A 21,328-nucleotide genomic window follows, 5' to 3' on the forward strand; every position below is an offset into this window, starting at 1 on the left:
GTCCTCACTCTGATCCTGTGTTGAATCAAGCTGGGTGAAAACTTGATTCTGATGCTCCGTTGCCTACAATTAGCAGATGCTTCTTCATCCTGTGGGGTTTCTGTTCTGCCCCACAGAGAGCAGACCGGGTCCCTCAGGGGCAGAGTGGGCCCTGCTGACCCGCAATGCCCCCCCCCAGGCAAGGCCCATCTCACTTCTGCATACGTCGCCTGGTGTTAGCACCACTTACAGAGGAGAAATCCACAGTGTTCAGTGACTGGGTGTGGACACCGGTAATTACTGAACCTGGGATTACAACTCAGATCTGACTGGCTCGATAGCCCACGTTCTCTCTCTTCCTTAAAGGAAAAGGAAAGAAATGTGGGAGGTGGGTGGCATGGAGAGAATGTGCTGCTTGGCGGCCAAAACCAAGTGGCTTGTGAATTACTGCTTCTTTCAAAGGCTGTGCCTGGTCAGATCAGAATAGAACCATTTTAAAGAAAACCAAAGAACACTCCCCTCCCTCCCTCCCTCCCTACGCACACACGCGTGCGCGCGCGCGCACACACACACACACACTCGTTCCACTGAGAATTTGTCCTCTGCCCCTCCAGGGAAGACAGCTCTTGGGAATTTTTTAAAACTAAATACTAAAGACAAATGAGCTCCCTCATCGACTGCTTTGCACAGGAGTCCTCTCCCTTGAGCCAGCCATCTTCCTTCCCTCCCTTCCCTTCCTACCAACTGTTTCCTCGGGGGTGAACTGGGATGGAATACTGGAGAAGACGCATTTGCGATGTATTGGGCATTGGAGATGTGGAGAAGAGACTGGAGCTACAGAGCAGTGAGATTGGGTGGCTGTCGCTAAGTGCCATTGATGTCTGCAGAAGGGTCATGAACAGCTGAGGACAAGTGCTGGACAATTGAAAGTCAGATGTAGAGCCAGAGGGCCTCTTTGTTTGTATACAAAGACGCTCTCATCTCCTACAGTGGGAGGGAAGAGAAAGTTAGGACCAGGCCCAGGACTTAATAGAGTAGCCGAGCTTCAAAGACAGTTAAACACTCAGCCGAGGCAAGTCTGTTATGCTCGGTCAGGGCCCCTGCTGGGAAAACCTGGCATAGCAGGTGCATCTGGATAGACCCGTCCCAGAGTTTGACTCCTCAGACCCCTTGGAACAGTCTGAGTCTACAGACATACCTCCTGGTAATCCTCACTAGCCTGCCACATCCCCGTTCCATGGTGGGAGATGTTGAAGAGGCCTCTCCTATGCAAGACAACACGTATACCCCTCAGGGCCCTCCATGACTCAGCCTGGGGTACGCCGGGCCTCTCGAGGGGAGACAGGAACTACACGCTAAAGGAGCCATAAGATAGAGGCAGCGTGTACTGATAGGAGCTGGAGGAGATCCTGAGGGTGCTTGAAGAAAGGAGCCAGAATAGAAGACTGAATAGAGAAGAATTTTTGACTTGGAGGTGCTCTCCAAGATACAGAATTTAACTCCCTAGCAAGGAGACCAGGAATCAGTGCTAACTTGCTACTGGCATGGCTGGTAGGAACATGGGAGAAGAGCCCATGCTGAGCAAAGTTAAAATCCTAGAATTGCCAGGGCAGACAGTGAAGGCAGGGGCTAAAAAGCTCAGGGAAGTGGGGGTACTGCATGCACTACGGCTGGAAGGCCAAGAGGACATACTGTGGACAAGGTCATAAGGAAGGCACTGGTCAGAGGTACACCAGCATCACTGGAAGTTCAGAGGTGACGCTCTTCTGTGAAGACACCACTACAGATCTGTGTGGGCTGACAGCAGAGGGGACGACAGGACTCCGCAACAGGAGAGGCCAGGTGGCAGCACAAACCCGTGCAAAGCCAGAAGGTTGTGCTCACTGTAACGACTGGCAGTGTCAGGCGGAGTGGCAGCCAAGAGGGGCAGAGCCACAGAGAGTCACGAGAATGGTACTAGGACACTGTCCCTAGGGACAAAATAGACGGGCAGTCACGCAGCTTCTACTGCTCAGCTCATACCAGCAGGAAAACAAAGGCGGACGCCCGGGAGGCGAAGGGCAATTTCCCGGGGAGAAGTCACACTCTCCTGCCCAAGTTTTGAACCTGAGTCAGTTTTCAAACCCGAAACTACTGACAGAAGAGGCTGGGTCCGTAGGAGGAAAAACACTGCGATCTCGTGGCAAGGGTCACAGTAATGATTCCCCTGGATCTCTGCCCCAAGCACCTGGGGCCATTTACTCAGGCACCTGTGCAGTAGGGAAAAGGGAACTCCCAGACATTGTGAAGACTGTGGGACGTAGGACCTGAGTTGTCACTGAGGCCCAAAGACCTGATTCATCATGGCCCCTGTGACAGAGTGGGTCCTATGGGGGCCAGATAATAGACATCTTCCTGACCAATGTCCAGTTTACAGAGACCCACAGCATCTCTCAAATTAACCCTCCCCCACGGCATAAATAAATAAATGTAAATGCATATAGTGGGGAGAGAGGAATAAAGATTACCGCCGCATTCTAGCCCTCTCCACCCCCTCTCCAACCTTTTCATCCTTGTTCGTCTTACCAGGCTGGTCGCTGGAGAAGCTGGATGGATTAGGAAGGGTCACTGTGGACCATCGTCAGCTCAGTCAAGTACAATTACAGTTGCGGGCACAGTGCCAAATGCGGCATCTTCATTAGACCAACTCAGTACCACCTCAGACACATGGTACACAGCCATGGATTTGGTGAAGGCATCCTCTTCTCTTCCAACCAAAACAGAGGATCAGAAACAGGTCACGTTTCTGAGGAAATGACAACATACATGAGCAGTTTTGCTCTAAGGCTATATTAAGTCCAAAGAGATCTGGGCCAACTGGACATCCACAGAATGTCACCTTGATCCATTACCTCAATGACATTATATTGACTGGGTCAGATGAGAAAGAGGTGGCTAACACAATGGAGACACTCACATTTCAGAGGGTTGACGCTAAACCCTGAGCAGGTTCAGGAGTCTGCACGTGTGTAACGTTTTCAGGAGTCCACTAATCGGGTTCAGGAGTCCAGTAACAAGGACATCTTCTCCAAAGTAAAAGATGAATTATTGCATCTTGTACTTCCCACCAGGAAGAAGGAAGCATGCCTGGTAAGCCTCTTCAGGTCCTTAAGTCAGCATGTTCTACACCCAGCGATATCGCTCAGACTCATGTACCAGGTGCTGTGAAAGCAAAGGCCCTGTGGCCAGCGTGGGATGCCACGTGAGCAGTCCTGCTCCTTGGGCCAGATGATGGGGCAGACCCAAGGGGCTTGGAGAGATCTGTGATGGGGAAAGAGACGACGCACAATCTGTGGCAAGGTCCAGTGAGAGAGTCACAATGCAAACCCCTAAGCTCTGGGTCAAGACCATGCCACCTGCAGTGAAGAATTATATGCCTTTGAAAAACAAGTTCTAACCTGCTAGTGGTCCCTGGTAGAGAAAGAATGTCTAACCAGGAGTCACCAACCCCGTCAGATTCTGGCTCCTATCAGACCTAGTGGGTAGATTGGCCCAGCAACAATCCACTGTCAGGTGGAAGTGGTGCCTCCAGGATTGAGCACAGGGTGGACGGAGGACACAAGCAGGCTGGTGGGCAGGTCATCCGGAACCCCCTGTCATCCACCATGATTGCCCGAGCGCTCCTCCCTTAGGGCACCCCTACAGCTGGCGGTCTGGGCAATCCTAGAAGACCGACTGACAGAGGAGGGAAGAGGCTGAGCTTGTTTCATGGGTGGGTTGGCTCCATGTGTGGGTGCAAGCTGCAACTGGACAGCCGCTGCACTGCCGCCCCACACAGGAGCGGCCTTGAAAGATAGCAAGGAGGGAGCATCCTCCCCATGGTCAGAGCTTTGAGTAGTGTGCTGGCCAGCCACTTGGCATAGAAAAGAGAGGTCACCCACGGTTAGAATACATAGTGGCGAGTGGCCTGGCTGGCTAATCAGGGAAGACAGGAAGCTTAGGGATAAGGAGTCTAGGGCAGAGGTATGTGGATGGGCTCATCGAAGTGGCCGTGAAGTGGTCAAGTCTCAATACCACATGTTAATATTCCCCTAGAGAGCATCCACCACTGATGAAGAACTGGACAGCCAAGCAGACGGATGACTCAGCTCGCTGGCCTCCGCCAGCCTCTGTCCTCAGCCGCTCCAGCGTTGGCATGATGCAGACATGAACAAAGCGGCTATTATTTAACTACTAGCACGGACTCTCTCTTACCAAAGATGATTTGATTTCTGCTGCCACCAAGGTCCTCCTGCCTGCAACTGAGACCAACACTGAGTCCCCAGTATGGCACCATATTGGCTGGTCATCTTCAAGAGGCAAGTTGGTAGCAAGTTGACTACATTATGTCCTTTCCATACTAGAAGGCCCAGAAGTTTGTTCTTTGCTCTCAGAGGAACAGATACATATTCAGGTTATGGGCTTGCCTTTCCACCACAGGGTCTCAACCAGCACCATCATCTGAAGGCTTATTGAGTATCTGATCACTGGCATGGGATTCCTTATCATATCACCTCAGGCCAGAGGACTAACTTGACAGCGTGGGAGGCATGCGAGTGAGCTCATAGCCGGGGAATTCACCACGTAGAAGCTGCCAGCCTGAAGGAGCACTGGACTGGCTACTGAAGACGTGGCTACGGGAGGCAGAACTCCGTGAGCAGGGGTGTCATCCTCCAGAATTCCACACGTGCACTGAGCCAAAGACCTGTGTACGGATGGTACCATGCCCCCACGGGAAGGGCACGGGGTCTGAGTGCTGAGGTGTGGGAGCAGGAATAGCCCCTCTTAGCCTCACCCTTATTAATCCACTCTCTATCTTCTGTCCCCTAACTCTGAGCTCTGCAGGACTGGAAGTCCTGGTCCCCCTGAATTATGAGCGAGGGCACCTCAGGCTCCCTCTGCCCAGGCACCAGCAGGCAAGAAGAGGAGTCACTGTTTGGCGGAGGAACTGGCCCTGATCCGCAGGACGAGGAAGGGCTTTGGCTACACAATAGGGGCAGGGGGGAACATGTTTGGTGCCCGGTGTAGAAAAAAGGTTTGGGTTTCAATGAACACGATGTGTCATTTATAGCCAACCCTTCAGGATTGTCAGTCTAGTCCTGTTTCATCTTCAAGCTATTTTGCAACTCTTTGTAAGTTGTAGGTAATGATAGGTAAGTTCTGTCTTGTCTGGTAGTGATTTTAATTGACTTTCTTCCAACTGTGGAAAAATATTTTGCCTCTACCTGCAATTAATCCCAACATCTCTTTATGTCATATGTGTTTGTGCTTTTTTGACTTCCCTGAACTTTTGTATAGATACACATATCTCATTCATCTTTATGTCTGTTTGAGTCATGATTTTTTTGGTCTTTTTTCTGAAAAGAAAGTTATTTTTTAACAGAGGTGACCCGAGCACCCTTGACACTCCCCTGCCCAATTCTGAGTGTAAGTGGAGAGATACAGGAACCTCAGCCCCAGGACATGGTGACCAGGGCTCAGGGCCCATGGGGGTAGGGTCTGGGTTGTGTCATCAGACTGGCCTCTGAAGCCAGGAGAGCTGATAACTGACAATGAGAGGCATCTAGAATGAACGAGTATCAGTTGTGACCCGGAGACTAACCACATCAGTGGGGACTGGCTCGTCCTGCTAACCTCCCTCTTCTGAGTTTCCCCTGGGAAGAAAGGCTACAATCCTGGAGGAATTGCTGTCTTAACGTGTGTGGGAAAGGGAGCCACAGGGCACACAGGGTGGACTCTGGTGCACACAGAGTGCGCCGCCCAGATCTCTGTCCAAGGAAGGACTTGCTTCACAGGTCTGGGGGCACAGGTGTGGGGCACAGGTGCCCCCTCCTGGGACAATCCACAACCAGTGACTAGACAAATCCACATGGGGTGACTGTACTTTATACTGGGCATATAAAGGTGCAGCCAACCTGGTCCCAACACATGAGAACTCAGAGGGGCAATATTCACTGCAGGGTCCTGTGCCGCATTGGACAGTGGTTTACCAGCCCTTCTCTGCAGCCTGGCATCTCCCCTTAACTTCACAGGTGTAGGTCTCTGACAGACATGTGTACCCCAAACTCCCTCTCAGTGCCTTCTGGAGAACCCACCCTGTGGTGCTAGTCCCCTCGCTTCTAATCCATCGTCCCTCTGCGATCAGAACTTTGTTTTGTTTTGTTTATTAACACACATCCAACCATGTCATTTCATCAGTGACTTCTCAGACCACGGCATCTGTTCCCCCTAGGTATTGCCTGGAGATATGAGGAGCCAAAAATGTTACTCTCTTCTGTAATTTGAAATGTTACCTACAATCGTCCTACAATATGTATGTTCGACATATATCTGACTCCGTCTGCTAGTCCACCCTCACCTCTAGCATCCTTGGAATGGAAGCTCCAGGAAGGCATGGCTCTCTGCCCCCATGCGTGAGGCTGATCCTCCAGAGACTGTCCCTGCCCGCCCTTCACCTGACCAGAAGGACCAGCGAGCCCTGGACTTCACTCACTCCTTCAGGAAAACTCACGCGACCTCATTCTCCTTCCCCGCCAGTGACCCCTTATCTCTGCTGAGTCTTCTCATCTGCTCATCTCTACCCACTGCCCCAATTTTCCCCCCTTCTAGGCTGTTCTCAAGGGCACGGATGCTGTTTTTCTATCCTCGGTGTCTAACCATAATGCCTGGTTTACACTAAGAAATGTTAGCTGAATAAATGTGACCAAAGATAATTTTTTGTGTATGAATGTTAATAGCAGCTTTAATTACAATTGCAAAAAACTGGAAACAATCACATGTCCATCGGCAGGTGACAGATAAACAAATTAGCTAAATTGCCTTCGCCTGCTAGGACTACCGCCACAAAACCCCACACACTGGGAAGCGTAAGTAACAGAAAGGTATTTCTCATTGTTCTGGCGGCTGGGAGTACAGGTCAAAGTGCCGGTAGACTTGGTTTCTCTAGAAGCCTCTGTGCTTGGCTTGCAGATGGCTGCCTGCTCACTGTGTCCTCACGTGGCCCCCTTCTCTGTGGACACAACAAAAGATAATTTTTAAAACAAGGCACAGTGATGCCTTTCACAGAATTATAAACTGAACACATGTCAGAGGCTTTATTAAGGTCATTAATTAATAAGAGAACCAGTACAAAGTCACAACCTGTTCAAAAGAGAATCTAAAATGCAGACAAGGATACAGACATCTGGAATGCTGAGAAAAATTTACAAATAAATGCAAAATCAGCAAAACCGGTCGATATTCATGGCTCATTTCCAGAAATATAATTGGCATTTCTATGGACAAAAATCATTTGCGTTACTCTCAGTTTTTCTACAACTTACAGACTTGTAAAACAGCTCAGATAACCTGACAGGATGCACTAGGCAGTAGACCCAATAATGTTTGGGGCCCATTTCAAAGTCCTTCACATTTTCCCCTACACTTTAATTAGTGGCTAACTACACCCCAAATTACGCATTTATCTATTAGGTCATTTGACATAACTAAGCACACACACATGGACACACACACACCCCCCAAAATGTGTTGTTCTCAACACCCTGGAGAAAAATCTTTTCCAGCTTTGGCCCATTAGCTACAGCCAGCAGCCTGGTTCAGGTCCTGGGGCAGATGGAATCCACTCCGTCCTCCACTTGTTTCTCCTAAATCTTCACGGAAATGGCCCAACTCCTAGTAAAAGGTATTACTAGCAATATCAACATTAGCAAGAGAAGGGCTTTTTGTCTTAGGTGCTCCACCTCGAAGAACTTTGGAAAGCTAGGCAGCTTTTTGGTGATGATGGGGGCCTACCTGCTGTGGTTTCCACCGCCGCCCTCTGGGGGGCAGGGGTGAGCCCCAGGGCCCAGCACCCAAGGCTGAAGCAAAGATGGAGCCAGATGCTGCTGGAGAGACAAGACGCTGGTGAAGAGGCCCAAGGGGGAGAGAGGGGAGCAGGAGACCAGAGGGGTGATGCTGGGTGAGCGGCTTCTGGGAGGGGAAAGTAAACAGCCATGAACCCTGCAGAGAACCTTTCCACACATGGCTGCTCACGAAGGGGTGATGTGGGGCCCAGTGGGGCAGGACTTTGCACGTATAAAATCACAGCTTTCAAGTGCTTGCAAACCCTCAGACACTGGCGCTCCCAGAATGCTTTCTAAGAAGTTATAGAGAATCTACTGTGGCCTGACCCCGGAGCCGACTGGCCACGTGGGGACTCTGAAGGTCCTGCTTTCCTCAGCTCAGTAAAGGTAGCATTTCACTCCCCACCTCAGCCCACTGAGAGCCCCCCTCAGCAAGCTCTGGAAAGGGCCCGTGTCACAGCCGCTTCACACACAAAACACACCTCTGCACACAACCCCAGATGGCCCCCAGGGCTCCCTGTGGCGGCATCTTCCCTTTGAACTCCCCCAGGCCCCAGCCACCCCTTCACTCTCCACCACAGCTCTTTTAAACTGGTTTTGGATCCAACCCCTTGAGTCAGTAGCTCCTTAGGCTTTGTTCCCAGCTGATCCTTTTATTACTTCTCTGGACCTTAAGTGTGTAAGGATTTTGTCCAACAAGCCAACCATTTTATCGCATAATAATCCTTGTCTCCATGACAACCAGCGTCCTCACACTGAGCTGACATAATACCAGTCAAAAGCAAAGACACTGTTCATGGTAAATGAATAATCTCCGTTAGGCTTCTGTAACTATGGGCTGTAGCTTGTGCTCCCCACCCCATTAGGTGTCTGGGGAGCCCAGGTTGGGAAATTCTGTTCTGAGGGCCAAGGTTGAGTGAGTGCAACCAAGTCTCCCTGACTCCCCCTTTTCTCAGAGAGGTAAACTGAGGCTCTTAGTCTTAAGGTGAATTGACTGAATCAGATTGGAAATTGAGAATTTTTTTTTAAGTCTCCCTTTTTTGGTCTCTAACTCCTCATAGCATTAGACTTTGTGAAAAAATAAGATAAAGCTGGGATGGGCTGCCACCTGCCTCCCGAGGGAGCCTTACCTGCTTGCAGCCTGGCCCTTCCTATGAGATCCTGGAATTCGCTGGACAGCAGCTGCCTGCTCCTCCCCCGTGGGTGGGGAGGCCTAGACCATCCCAGTGAGACCTGAGGTCACCTGGTCCTGGCTGCCCCAGGTGTGTTCCCTAGGATGTTAATTGCTACTGGGGTGGCGGCGGGGTGGGGTGGGTTCTATGGTCAGTTACTTCTGAGAAAGGCAGGGTTAAGCACAGGTAAACTGGTGTAGTTCTGTTTTCACTTAAGGACTTCCCTGAGCCTTTGAAATGCCTTTGGGCCTAAGGACCTGCCTGGGGGATGAGACAGCAGGTATTAGCACCCAAATTTATTGGGCTTGAAGTCTCTTTTCCATAGGGGACCTGCTAATACCTCATGGGGCCCTGTTAGTCAGGTCCACCATCTCCAGATGAGGAAACCGAGCTCCACGCTTGGTCCCACAAGCAGACGTGGCCCAGGCAGAGCAGACCCCTGGTTGCCCAAGTCTAATCCTGGACTTTTCAAATTTGGGTCTTTCCCTCCACACCTCACCCACCAAGTACTTTCATTTAACCCAGGAAAAAAAGTTCCGATGGACTCCAGAAGCCGAGGAATTTGCTCAGAAAGAGGTTGCTTCTGAGGCTCTTTGTGTCCTCAGAAAACCCTCCCAGGCAGGTGGAGGCGAGAGGAACCCCTACAGGACGAGGGGCTGGAAAGGGCTCCGCAGCGGCACAGAAGCCCCGAGGGCAGCTCCAAAATGAGCAGAAGCAGGTGCACCTGGGCCCTGCAGACCGGTCTCCGCTGATGCGCCCTGCAAGCCCGCGTCACGTGGCCTGGGCCAGTCGGAGGCCATCCGGCTGAGCAGCTGTGGGGCTTCCAGGGGTCTGGCTTCGCCTTGGTGGGACGATGTCTCCAGGAGGGAGAGAGGACCCGGCTGCTCTTCAGAGTTGATGAACAGCATCCCAGCCAGAAGGGGTGGTCGGCAGGACTGCATGCTGACCGCCCCACTCGCTTGAGGCAGTGTCCAAGGCACATGGGTACTGGGCTCCCTCCCGGGAGCAGCCGCAGGCGCCCAGTCCAGAGAAAGCATACCAGAAAGATGGGAAAACAAAGCACTGTGGCTTTCCAGTGCAACAGTGCTGCCTTCCATGCAGCGAGGATGTGCTGTCCCCTCTGCCCAACCAGCTTCTGGGGCTCTGGGGAGTCCCCTCCCACCCAGGTCCGATGTCCACTGGCGGAGGCAGAACTTCCTCCCTCCCCACCTGCCCCAAGGGTGTGGGAGGGGACACAGTATGTAGCTGTCCTCTGTGCCCCAGGTGACCACTCTTTTTGAATATTAGTGGGGGGCTCTGGTCTGAGAGGGAAGCATTCTTGGGGGCCCCCCATCTGAGAGCAGTGGTCGGGTGGGGCCATGTGTGGGACTGCCTCTGGAAGGCTAGTGCCCGCTATCACGAAGCCAGAAATGTGGTTTCCAGGCCTGGAGTGGGGCTGGGGACTGGGGCACTCACCAGTTTTGTAACTGGCCAAATTCCCAGGCCTTGGGTCTGAGCTGCTTCCTCTGCGAAATCTGACTTGGGATGGTTGTTGGGAGGCGATTTTAAAATATGAAGTGCTGCTCTAATGTGCACACTGGCACCTGCCTCGCACAACAGGAAGACAGAGGCAGATGGCAGCATTTTAACTCCTGTCCCTAAGGACATAGTGGCGGGGGGGACACTGGATGGGGAGGGATGTCCCCAACCCAAGACCCCGGCGCTTCAGTCCTGAGTGAAAACCTCCTCAGAGAGTTTCTTTAACACGTAAAACCCGTTTCCACTGCCCTCATCACCCTCATCTCACTGGACCAAGCCCACACCCAGACCTGAGCCGGACCCTCGACCAAATTAGTCCACAGGCAACCTGTGACCTCAGGTCGTCTGCAATGCCAGGAACCAGAGGCGTGGGGGGAGAGGGGTACCTGCGCTTAGGCTCCTGTGGTTGTTGCGTGGAAGGAAGGAGACATCTGGTCCAGAAATATTTCAGGTCCCACTGACAGAGAAGGGAAGACGAGGCGGGACTAGATGGGCCACATGAACAAAACCGCCTCTCTCAATTGAGACTGGTTGGTCACACACCACCCTTGACAAAATCCCTGTCTAGTCAGACACCCTTCAGAGGCAGGTGACCAGCTTTGAACCTGGGGACCTTGGGGATTCACCAGCCGGGGAATCTTGGGCAAGTAGTTAGTCTCTCTGAGCCTCAGTTTATTCATCTATAAAATGCGGACAACAATATCAACTCTTAGGGTTGGCTTGTGGATTAGACTAAGTAACATATGGAAAGTCAGCCTAATTCTAGAATTCAGGACTTAATCACTGCAAAGAGCTTACAGACTTGTGGAAGAGATGAGAATAAACCCACCCAGAAGCACTGCAGACAGTGAGTGGTGTTGGGACACAAGGCGTTGACCATGAGAGACCCCAGGTGGGGAAGGAGGGACCTTCCAGGTAGGGAGTACACGGGATGGGAATTCCATGGTGATGTGAATTGGGTGCATACAGGATGTGGGAGGAGAAGGGACCAGAGAGGCTGGAGAAGGTGGGTAAGGAGGTTTTAGAGCTGGGAGCCCAAGGCGTGGACCACATTTCACTGGTCACGAGGCGATCAGCTGAGAAAGCACGATCAGATTTGAGTTTTAGAAAGATCAGCAGGCAGCTTTAAGGAGGAGGGACTGGAGCAGGGAGGCCAGGCAGAAGGCAGGTTCAGTTCTGTGGGGGATCCCGGTGTTCCTGACCGAGGTAGAGGTAGTGGAGAGGGGAGACAGTCGTGGCTCCAAGAGATGGGAAGTGGGTATCTGCCAAATTGCTGGCTTGGGTAACTGATGATGCCATTTGCTGGGAAAGGGCTCAAAAATGGGGAAGACGACCTGTTCGGTAGTCCTAACATCTCAAATTTGAAGTGTCTGAGCAGGTGGAGATGTCCTCCACCCAGTACACAGCACATAGTAGGAACTTTGTAAATACCCGTGAGTAAATACGGTTCAGAGCTCAGCAGAGAGGGCAGCCTGGGGGTGTCAAGTGGGCATCGTCAGCATATAGGGTGGATGGCACGTCCCTCGGGGAGTCTGCACATGTGAGAGTGGAGGACAGAGCCCTGGGGACAGACGGGGCAGGCAGAGGAGCTGAGAAGGAGCAGTTAGAGACCAGTGGGTAGAACCAGGAAAGACAGAGGTCGCGGCAACTGAGGGAAGAGGCAGATCCAAGAGGGGCTGAGAGACAAAGAGCGAGAGGCCTGCAGTGCCCCGAATCCTGCAGCCCCCAGCCCAGCCCCTGGGGGCAGGGAGCAACCACTGCACAGCTGCAAAGGCCATGGCTTTTTTTTTAAATAATTTTTTAAATAGAAGTATAGTTGATTCAAGGGTTATAACTTTTTGTATAAAAGACTCATTCAGAACCAGAATGAGCAACATTGCCCCTTTTAAACATTGTTTCTTATTAATAAACCTCCACAGAATTAGCATTAATTTTTAATGACATGGCTGCACACCGACATGGCTGCACACGTAGGCCCTGGAGTTTCCAGGCACGGTGTCAAATTTTGTCAAATAACTTTTTAACTTTCATTGAAATAATGATAGTTTTTATTGAACTACTGGTGTGAGGATGATACTAATATTTTTTTTCATAGTCTCTCATATGTCTTAATTGAACTATTAACACAGTACGAAGCACTTTCTGTCTCTTCTCAAGATCAACAGCTGTCACAAACATGACTTCAGCTGTCAGCCGTCCTCCGGGATCTCTCTCCCTGAATCTGCTCTCTTTCTGTTAATGAGAAAACTGACTTGGCCAAGATGACAGCGGTTACTGACGGACAGAGTGAAGCTGGGTGCCCTCTCCCCATGTTGGTGAGGGCCTCCCACAGAGCAGGTGTGGTGGAGTTGGAGGGACAGTATAAAAATTTTTTCCTAATCCCAGTCGTTTCCCTGTGATTAGGATTATGAAATGAAAAGCCACAGTTGGACTCAGGCAGAGTCGGGGTGGGTCCAGGGTGTGTGTGCATCAAAGGCAGTGAAGTCTGGAGTCCGAACCTCCAGGGCAGGTCCCGAGCCCTCCCAGCAGGCTCCCTGGCCGCCCGCCTGGGGGAGCGGGACAAGCAGACCCCGACCAGGTAGGAACCATGCCTTTGTTCTTCCTGGGTCTTACTCAATCCAGGCATGCGTGGCGAAGGAGAGCGTGGCATCGTGTGTTCACATGTGTGCCCGGGTGTTGGAGTTGCAGAGAGGCAGGACTAGAGGACCAGGTAACTGCTGTCTGGAGGTGCCCAGTTGTCATGTTGCCTGATTCTGTGTATCTGATGTCTTCTCTCTCATTTTCTCCTCTCCCCTTCCTGCTCCGTTTCTTCTTCTGAGAGCTATTTTATCTCCAAGTTTCCAGGTTCACTCAGAATTGAAGTGTAAGGCCCGCACCTCTGTGATCAATGGCTGTTTGTGGGGAAAAAAGAGGCAGGGCAGGTGTGAGGAGGCCCGAGCATCAGGTGTAAACAGGAGCCAGCCAGGAAGCCTGGGTGCTGGTCCTGGCCCTGCCAGTGACCGGCTTTCTCACAGGCCCTGGGGCAAGACGGGCCAGGCTGAATGAATGGACCAAATCCTCTGGAAATGACCTTTGCAAGCAGGGGGCTCCCTCTTCTCCTCTTCCGCATCCTTAACAGGTAGGGATTTTTTTTTCTTTCATTTAACCTCGTGGCATTTAATTTAGTCAATACCTCTGATGTGGTGGCCACGTGTTAGGGCCAGGAACACGGATATGGATCTGGAAGCACTCTGCAAAGTGTCAGATGTGGACAGCTGAGTGTGATAAGTGCTCTGGCGGAAGTGAGGCAGGCCCAGAGAGCTCTAACCCAGGTTAGCAGGGCTGGAGAGCAGACTGGGGAAGGCATCCCTGCAGAGGCGACGTTTGAGCTGCGTGTGGAAGGTCGAGGAGGAGACAGCCAAATTGGGCTGGGATGGGTACATGTGTGGAGCGAAGCAGCGGTTTCAGGATGAAGGAAAGACTGGGCGAAGGCTGGGAGACATGAACCAGTGTGGCCATTCTCGGGAACTAGACGTAATTCAATCTGGCGGGCACGCAGGATGACTGTAGGGTGGTGAGAGCTGAGGCCTAAGGAGGAGTTTGAGTTTTAACATGAGGACTTGTGCTTCTTGAAACTGACTGGGCCTCAAAATCACCAGGGAAGTTTATTAGGAGACAGATTCTTGGGCCTACCTCCAACTAAGGAATCAGAGTCCCCACAGCCGAGACTTCAGAACCAGCCTTTTCAGCAGAGTCCCAGGGGAGTCGACACAGGCACTGGTCAGCCTGGCCCTTGGGAAGTCGTGGGGGACCAGTCCCGACACTCTTGGGCCTCTGCTAGGAGGCAGTGATGAGGACCTGAGGGAAGGCCCCGGGGCAGTGAACAGCGCCCCCAGGAGTGGTGCCAGGGTCAGTTACCTGAGTGCTTCTTGGACCATGTGCCCCATGACCAGGACAGGAGCGACCAGGAAATTCTGGTTTCCAGCAGGACAGGCCCCTTCAGGCAGCACAGTGGAGGGATGGCAGAGGCGTCCCTCCCACCCATCCCTGCTCTAACAGAGTGACCTCGAAGGACTGTCTTGCCCCTTCCCTCCATCCTAAGTGAAATCCTATTTCCACATCCCACAAGGCTCCTTCTTCAAGCTGAACGCTCAGAGCACGTTGGGGGGAGGGGGGTAGGAGGGGGGAGGCTTCCTAGGGTGCCGGGCTTCCCGGGGGGTTCAGATGAGCAAGGGGACTACGAGATTGCTATCTACTACATCTGTGTTCCTTCTAGATTTCTTTCGGAAAGATGGTAATAAAAGGGTCCAATACTTAAGAAAATGAGGCAGTTCCCAGCCCAGAAACATGCCAGACTCACAGGCTGAGGCCCAGGGCAGGCCACCCCCTAGGGACCCCCACCTCACAGGTCGGAGTCCAGGCTCCTCACCCCGGGCCTGAGGTCCTCAACCAGGCTCTGCTGCCGCTCCCCACCACCCCCTCCCCAGCCTTTCCCAGATTAATTTTTACACTTAACATTTAAACCAGGCAGTTTAACAACTCAATGCCTGTGTTTATGCTAATCTCTCCTGAAATGCCTTCCCCCACCCCGTGCCCTCTGTCTGGCTAGTTCCTGCTTATTCTGCAAGACGCAGCTCTCTGTGACACCCCCTACACACAACACACATCTCAATGGAGCTGTTCCTGTGAACCACCACACCTCCACGCTATGCTCACCTCGATGGGACACCTATGCAGCAAGTTTATGCACCCGCCCCTCCCCCTACTCCACAACTTGACCCGAAATTCCTTAAGGGCAGGGTCTGTGGTCCTACATTTTGTTTCCCTATTACCTGTCTCACTAGGAACTCAAGAGCTATTTGCTGAACCAAACAGAACCCAGGTGAATGAGAAGTGCCCTCAGACATGCGAATGCCGTGATAATGTAACAGCATTCTAAGGATTTGCTTCTTGGTGTTTTTAGGACAGGTGCCTTTTAAACCCTCTAAGTAGACAGGACATCCCACTCCTCCCACCCCCATATTAAGTGCAAAATGACAAATTTATGAGTAAATTGAAGGTGATTGTTTGTATCTTAAAAGGTTGGGGACAGGTTTCCTTTAAATACTAAGCCTTTGTTAGAACTTTCAGAAGCTCGCCTTACGGATCATTAACTTCTGGGGGAGGGGTGGGAGCAGGAGGCATGGAGCTGGACCTTTAAGGGTGAGCTCCAAAGTGGCGCCTCTGAAAGAAGGAAGCCAGGGAGAAGATCTTGGACTGAGGCAGAGTTGGGTTCAGACTCTGGCTATAGGAGCTGTGTGACCTGGGGCAAGTCCCTTATCCTCTCTGCACCCCGATTTCCGTATCCCTGAAGTGGGGATACACTATGCCTACTTTGCAGGGTTGTCGTAAAGATGGAAAAGATCCTATGTGGAATGCCTTGCCTCATAGGAGGTCCCGAATAACAGTAATAGTATCGCTGCTGGTGGGGTTGACATTGCACGCGGAGCAGAGGATGGAGTCTTTTCAGGTTTAGAGGATTTTACCTGGGGTGGGGGGGCAGACTAGGAAGGCAGAAAGGATCCAGAAAGGAAAAGCCAGGGGGAGAGGATAGCTCAAGTGGTAGAGTGCATGCTCAGCATGCACAAGGTCCTGGGTTCAATCCCCAGTACCTCCTCTAGAGTTAAATAAGTGGTTAAACCTAATTACCTCCCCCCTAAAAAAAAGTAATGAATTAAAAAAAAAGCAGTCAGAAAGGAAGGGCCAGGCCACCCTGGCAGCAGATTTAGACTACCACAGCACTTCACAATTTGTTTGTTTTTTTAAACTAAATCTTCCCATGTTGAACATGCAGGATGCTGGCAACATAGCTGTGCTGTGTGGTTAATGGGAGGGTCTTGGACTTACTGGCTCTTTGACCTTGCGGAGGTTACCTTGCTCAGTTTCCTCATCTGGTGAAAGGAGACAGGGAACAGTACCCACCTCTCAAGGCTGCAGTATGAGATAAGGAATGGAAGGTGCTTAGCCTGATGCCAGGTGCACAGGATTCCCTCTGGAAATGGTACCCGTTACCATATTATGAAGTGATCAGTATGAACAAGCTCAGAGCGGTGATAGGTGCCCTGTTGGAGGAACCGCTTGCTCTTGGGAATATGGAGGGGGCGGGGGATGAACCGCAAGAGAATTACCCACAACTCTGGAGACCACCTGTCCCCAGAGCTGTGTGACCTTGGGCCTGTCCTGTAACACAGAAGGTTTGCCCTAGATAGCCTCCCAGGTTCCTAAATTAGCCCAAGTCTAGTCCACCCACAGCTCCCCAGACAGCTGCTCTCAGGCCTGTGTGCTTTTCCCCAGATGCCCCCTTCTCCCCTCCTGCAGGGTAACCCCACCCACTCAAGGGCAGGCCTCCCCACCACGGCTCAGGGCTGCGGCTGCACCCACACTCAGCACACAGTGGGTCCTTACTGTGCCTGTCATCTAGATGGTGACTGCAGTGTATCAGCACAAATAGGAGCGCAGCCCCGCTTAAAAGTGAGGCCTGTTGGCAGAAGGAAAGATGAGCGAGCACTTTCCCTTTCTAGAGATTTCCGGAATTTCCTGAGTCCTGACTCTTATTGTTTCCCGTCTGTTGTGGAACACGGGTTTGGAAATGATTGAGGCTCCGTCCCCTCCCTCTGGGTGGAAAGAGAACGAAAGCTCCGTTGGTTGGAGCCACAGCTGCAGGTAAAGTCCGTTGCTGTTACTCCCTCCCAGGTCTGGAAAAAGTGACCAGGTGGCTTCAGGAGTCCCCAGGACCCCGAAAATCGATCCCTATCCAAGGGGACCGTCGATGCAGGCACCTGGTTCTCCCCTTAGCAGGGCAGGATGAGGGAACCCGCGTCCACTCTGTCCCCCTCACGTCGCCGCTGGAAAGTGGGCACAAATGACCTTGACCTCTGAGAAGCCGGCGCCCTAGGCCGTTGGGGAGGGCGACTCCTCCGGAAAAGTTGTCTAAACAATGGGCATTCCTCAGCCTCCACCCCGCCAGCCGCCAGCCGAGCCTCCTCCCCACGCCCGGGTGTAGGGTTACACGCCTTCTCGGGAGCCTCGGGAAGAACGTGGTGTTTCCGCAGCTTCTGCCCGCGTGGACCCGCGTCCCGCGCCCGCGCGCTCCCCGAGGCCTCGGCTGCGGGCGCTCGGCGGGCGGGCCGGGCGAGCCGGGCCGCCAGGGGTCAGGTCGGGCGGCCCGGAAGGCGCCCCCGCCCCGCCCGAGTCCCCAGACTCGCAGCCGGGCTGGCTGCTTAGACGTCTGGGGCGCCTCGCTCGCCGCCGCCGCCGCCGCCGCCGGCGGGAAAGGCAGCTCGGCCGGGCGCGGGCGGGCGGCCGGCCCCCGGGGCGCGGCGGCGCGGAGGGCGGCGGGGCTGCAAGGCGGCGGGGCGGGGTGGGGGCGAGGGCCGCCCCTCCAGCCCCTTCCGCCGCCCCTCCTCTCCGCCCTCCCGCTCCCTCTTCCCGTCCCGGCCGGGAAGGCGCCGGGCTTGGCCTCGCTCCCCTTGGTGGCCGAGCCATGAGCTAGCCGCCCATGCCGCTTCCTGCCCTCCCGCGCCCTCCGCGCCGACCCCGCGTCCCCTCCCCGCACCCGGAGGGAGGCCGCGGCCCGCGGGGCGGCTGCTCGGGCCCGACCCCACCCGGACCCCGGGGCGGCCCGCAGAGCTGGGAGACGAGCCGGGCGCGCCCCGAGGGCCGAGGCCTGCGGGCCGCACTCCCCGAGCCCCGGCCGGAGCCTGTGCGCCCCGGTCCCCGAAGCGAGCCTGGGAGGGAGAAGGGGCGAGAGGAGGGCCTGGCCTCCCCCGGGGATGGAGGGGATGGAGGCGGCAGCCCGACCTGCCGGCGGCAGCCTTCAGTGAGTACGGAGGAGGCGGCGGTAGCGGGGAGCGGGAAGGAAGGGTCACGGGGGAGGCCCAGCCTTCACGTCCATCTGCATTTCAGCCTTTCCCACTTAGAGCAAGAACAGCACTTGGGCCGTAGACTCCGGCGGCTCCAAGCCGCACCAGTCGGTACCCCGCGGTCCCCAGTGAGAAAGCTCTCATCCTTTCCCGGCTCCGGAGATGGATTGGCTCTGGAATGCTGTTCCACAGCTTACCCAAAAGAAAGTTCTTTTCCTGTGACTGAAATTGCTCCCCCTTGCATTCGAATCCCCTGCCTTCTGGATTGAACCTTGGAAGAGAGGAATGGGTGGTTGGACTGCGAAGATGAAGTGGGTAAATTATAGGTTAACTGGTAGAGTAAATGATCTCGTCTTAGTCCAAAGACAGTCCTTAAACTTCACAGGCTGAAAACTGATGTAGCTTTTCACACTGTGTGTGTGTTTCGCTTTATGAAATGTAAGCATTCCTGAAACATGTATAAATTGAATTGTAATAAATGATTAGAGGGATTTGGCATATAAGAGAATCCTGTGGTGACTGTTTAGTCAATATATGAAGTGAATAATTATCTCCTAATTTGTAATTTATGTAAATATAGATTTTTATTTTTTTATGTTTCATTTGAATGGAGGTACTGGGGATTGAACCCAGAACCTGGTGCATGCTAAGCCGGTACTCTACCATGGAGCCATACCCTGGATGGAGTCTACATGCAGTTTACTTCAAGTGGGACGTATCTAGATGTATGTTGTTGAAGGAGCGTGCTCAGAGAGCAGGAGAAATATTAAGACATTGTGGCATGTAGGTGTGTACAGAACATCTTGGGGGATAAAATCCCGTGCTCACTTCTATTCCTTGTGAAGACACTGACATCAGCCATGCCACCAAGGAGCTGTGTGGTTTGGGCAATCACTTAACTTGTCTAGACCAATATTCTCATAAGAACAAGTGGTGAATGAGTAAACGGTCACTGAGCGCTTTGAAAGAGCCCGGGCCTCGGGAGGAGAAGCTCTGCATTCCAAACCGGGCCTCCCTTAGCACCCTTGTCGCCTAATGTCTCTGTGCCTCAGTCTCTCTGTGAAAATGAGGATAGTAATCTGGGAGAGGGTGTTTGAGAGCAGAGGCTGATAGGCATTGGTGACAGATCCTGGCCGCCCTGTGGGCACAGCCCCACGCTGCCGTCCTGTGGCTTGTGCACAGCAGCACCTTCCACCGGAGGGTCAGATCCTGGGTAGTACCTTCCTGAAGTCCATCTTCTGCCTTGGAAAGGGAAGAGCTTGTTGGCTATTAGCAGTTGTTGGCATCCTCCCCGGACACCACCTGACAGCAAAATGAGCCAGGGACTAGGAAACCTGGCCCCCATTTTCAGTCTGGTCCACATTGGACAGAAGATTAGTTGTTGTTGGAAGCTTCATTGTGCCCCACCTGTAAAATGGGGGTAGGAAAATGAGACCACTATTCGAATTTGGAAGAAAAAACTCAGTAATACCTTATTTGTACCATCCAATGATTTGTACTCTTTGTTTGAGGTGATTTCACAGTATCCAGGGGGCATCACCTGCTCTGACCCCAAGTTATTTACCTCGGGACAGGGCTCACTACCAAGGCACTTTGGGACCCAGGAGGTGGTTGGGGCTGGCCAGGTGCTGAGTCTAAGGAGCTCTGTCTGTTTTCTCCTCCAGAGGGCCCCAAACAGGGAGCAGAACAGCCAGTTCCATGGAGGTGACGTCAGCTGTGGAGAGAAGTGGCCCTGAGCCACAGCCGGAGAATGGACACCTCCCAAGACACTGGCCCTGTCCTCAAGAAGACAGAACACCCAGCCTAATGGCCCCCCAGCCTCCCGGGGCATGGGGTATACAGCTCCACAGCAGCCCCTCGGTGCTGGAGTCCAAGGTGAGAGCCTTGAAGGAGAAGATGACAGCAGGCAAACAGGGGGCAAGCCCCTGCCTCACTTCCCACGAGCGGCCAAACCTCAAGAAACCCAAATGCAGACGCGTCAAGGTGGGGGGAACCAGGACTCCATTGGAGGGCCCTGGCCTGCCCAGTGCTGTGGTGGTCCTCCATGCTCAGAGCCCCGGTGCTGGGCAGCTGGGCAGAAGCGTCACCGAGGAGGAGTCCTCCAGAAATGGGGGCCCTGGGCCTCCCAAGCCTCCTGCTCCCGGGCCTGAGTGCTGGAACAAGAGGAGGCCTTGGACTCCAGAAGCGGTTCGGACACGGCCTGACCACGACAGGGCTCTGCAGCCAGGGCCTGGCTCTTCGCAAGAGAGCCCCACCCGCAGAGTCACTTCAGGCCGGCCTGCGGGCTCTGGGCCTTGTAGCAAAACCACCCATGTGCCCAACCGGAGGAAAGGAAGGTCATACCCACTGCAGGATGGTCTAGTCATGAGGGGAGACCTGGATAGCTTGTCTCTGACCTCCGAGGAGGACTGTGTCCCCAGGCCAGCCTTGCTGGGGGAGCTCTGGAGGGCTGGAGACCTGGGAGCCCCGGGCACTGAGGGCAGCACCTTGTCCCTGTCTGACCGAGTGGAGAGGAATCGCCTTCTGCTGCAGGAGATGCTGAGTGTTGGGGGGCAGGGCCCCCCCAAGGTGGGGATCCCAGCCTGGACTTCATCCTGGGACAGAGCTGTGCCAGGTAAGGCCCACGCTGTGGGTCTGGGTGGTGGGGGCAGCCAGAGGGGATCCAGCAGAAGGGAAGGGGGAAGGAGGGGGCAGGAAAGGGGAGCACAGCTGCCTGTCACCAAGTTCATCAGGATGTCCTCTTATTCTTGGCTTTGACATGTATTCTTTACCACCTCACAGCCAGTCCCGTCTGCTAAAGGCCCCTCTGATCCCAGGCCAGTGGGAGGCCATTCTCTGTCCTTGGGGTGGAGGCTACCACAATGTCTTTCCTGTGGCTTATAGCTCTTTCTAGAGTGGTTTTTTGCACCTCCCTCAGATG

The 21,328-nt window shown here is 53.4% G+C and overlaps 1 protein-coding gene across 5 annotated transcripts in view; it reads left to right on the top strand.

Annotated features, from left to right (window-relative positions):
* Positions 1-17,120: 17,120 nt before the first annotated feature.
* The window catches only part of KIAA1614 (KIAA1614 ortholog), a 36,820-nt gene continuing 32,612 nt past the window's right edge, over positions 17,121-21,328 (top strand). The window contains exons 1-3 of one of the 5 annotated variants that reach the window (XM_045516629.2): positions 17,847-18,365; positions 18,452-18,719; positions 20,073-21,022. In XM_045516629.2, the coding sequence (XP_045372585.2) occupies positions 18,694-18,719; positions 20,073-21,022 (976 nt within the window). In that variant the 5' untranslated portion in view covers positions 17,847-18,365; positions 18,452-18,693. The other 4 variants (XM_045516631.2, XM_010954931.3, XM_010954928.3 and 1 more) reach the window with 4 other exon arrangements.

Source organism: Camelus bactrianus, chromosome 21, assembly GCF_048773025.1.
Source record: "Camelus bactrianus isolate YW-2024 breed Bactrian camel chromosome 21, ASM4877302v1, whole genome shotgun sequence".
Lineage (NCBI taxonomy): Eukaryota > Metazoa > Chordata > Mammalia > Artiodactyla > Camelidae > Camelus > Camelus bactrianus.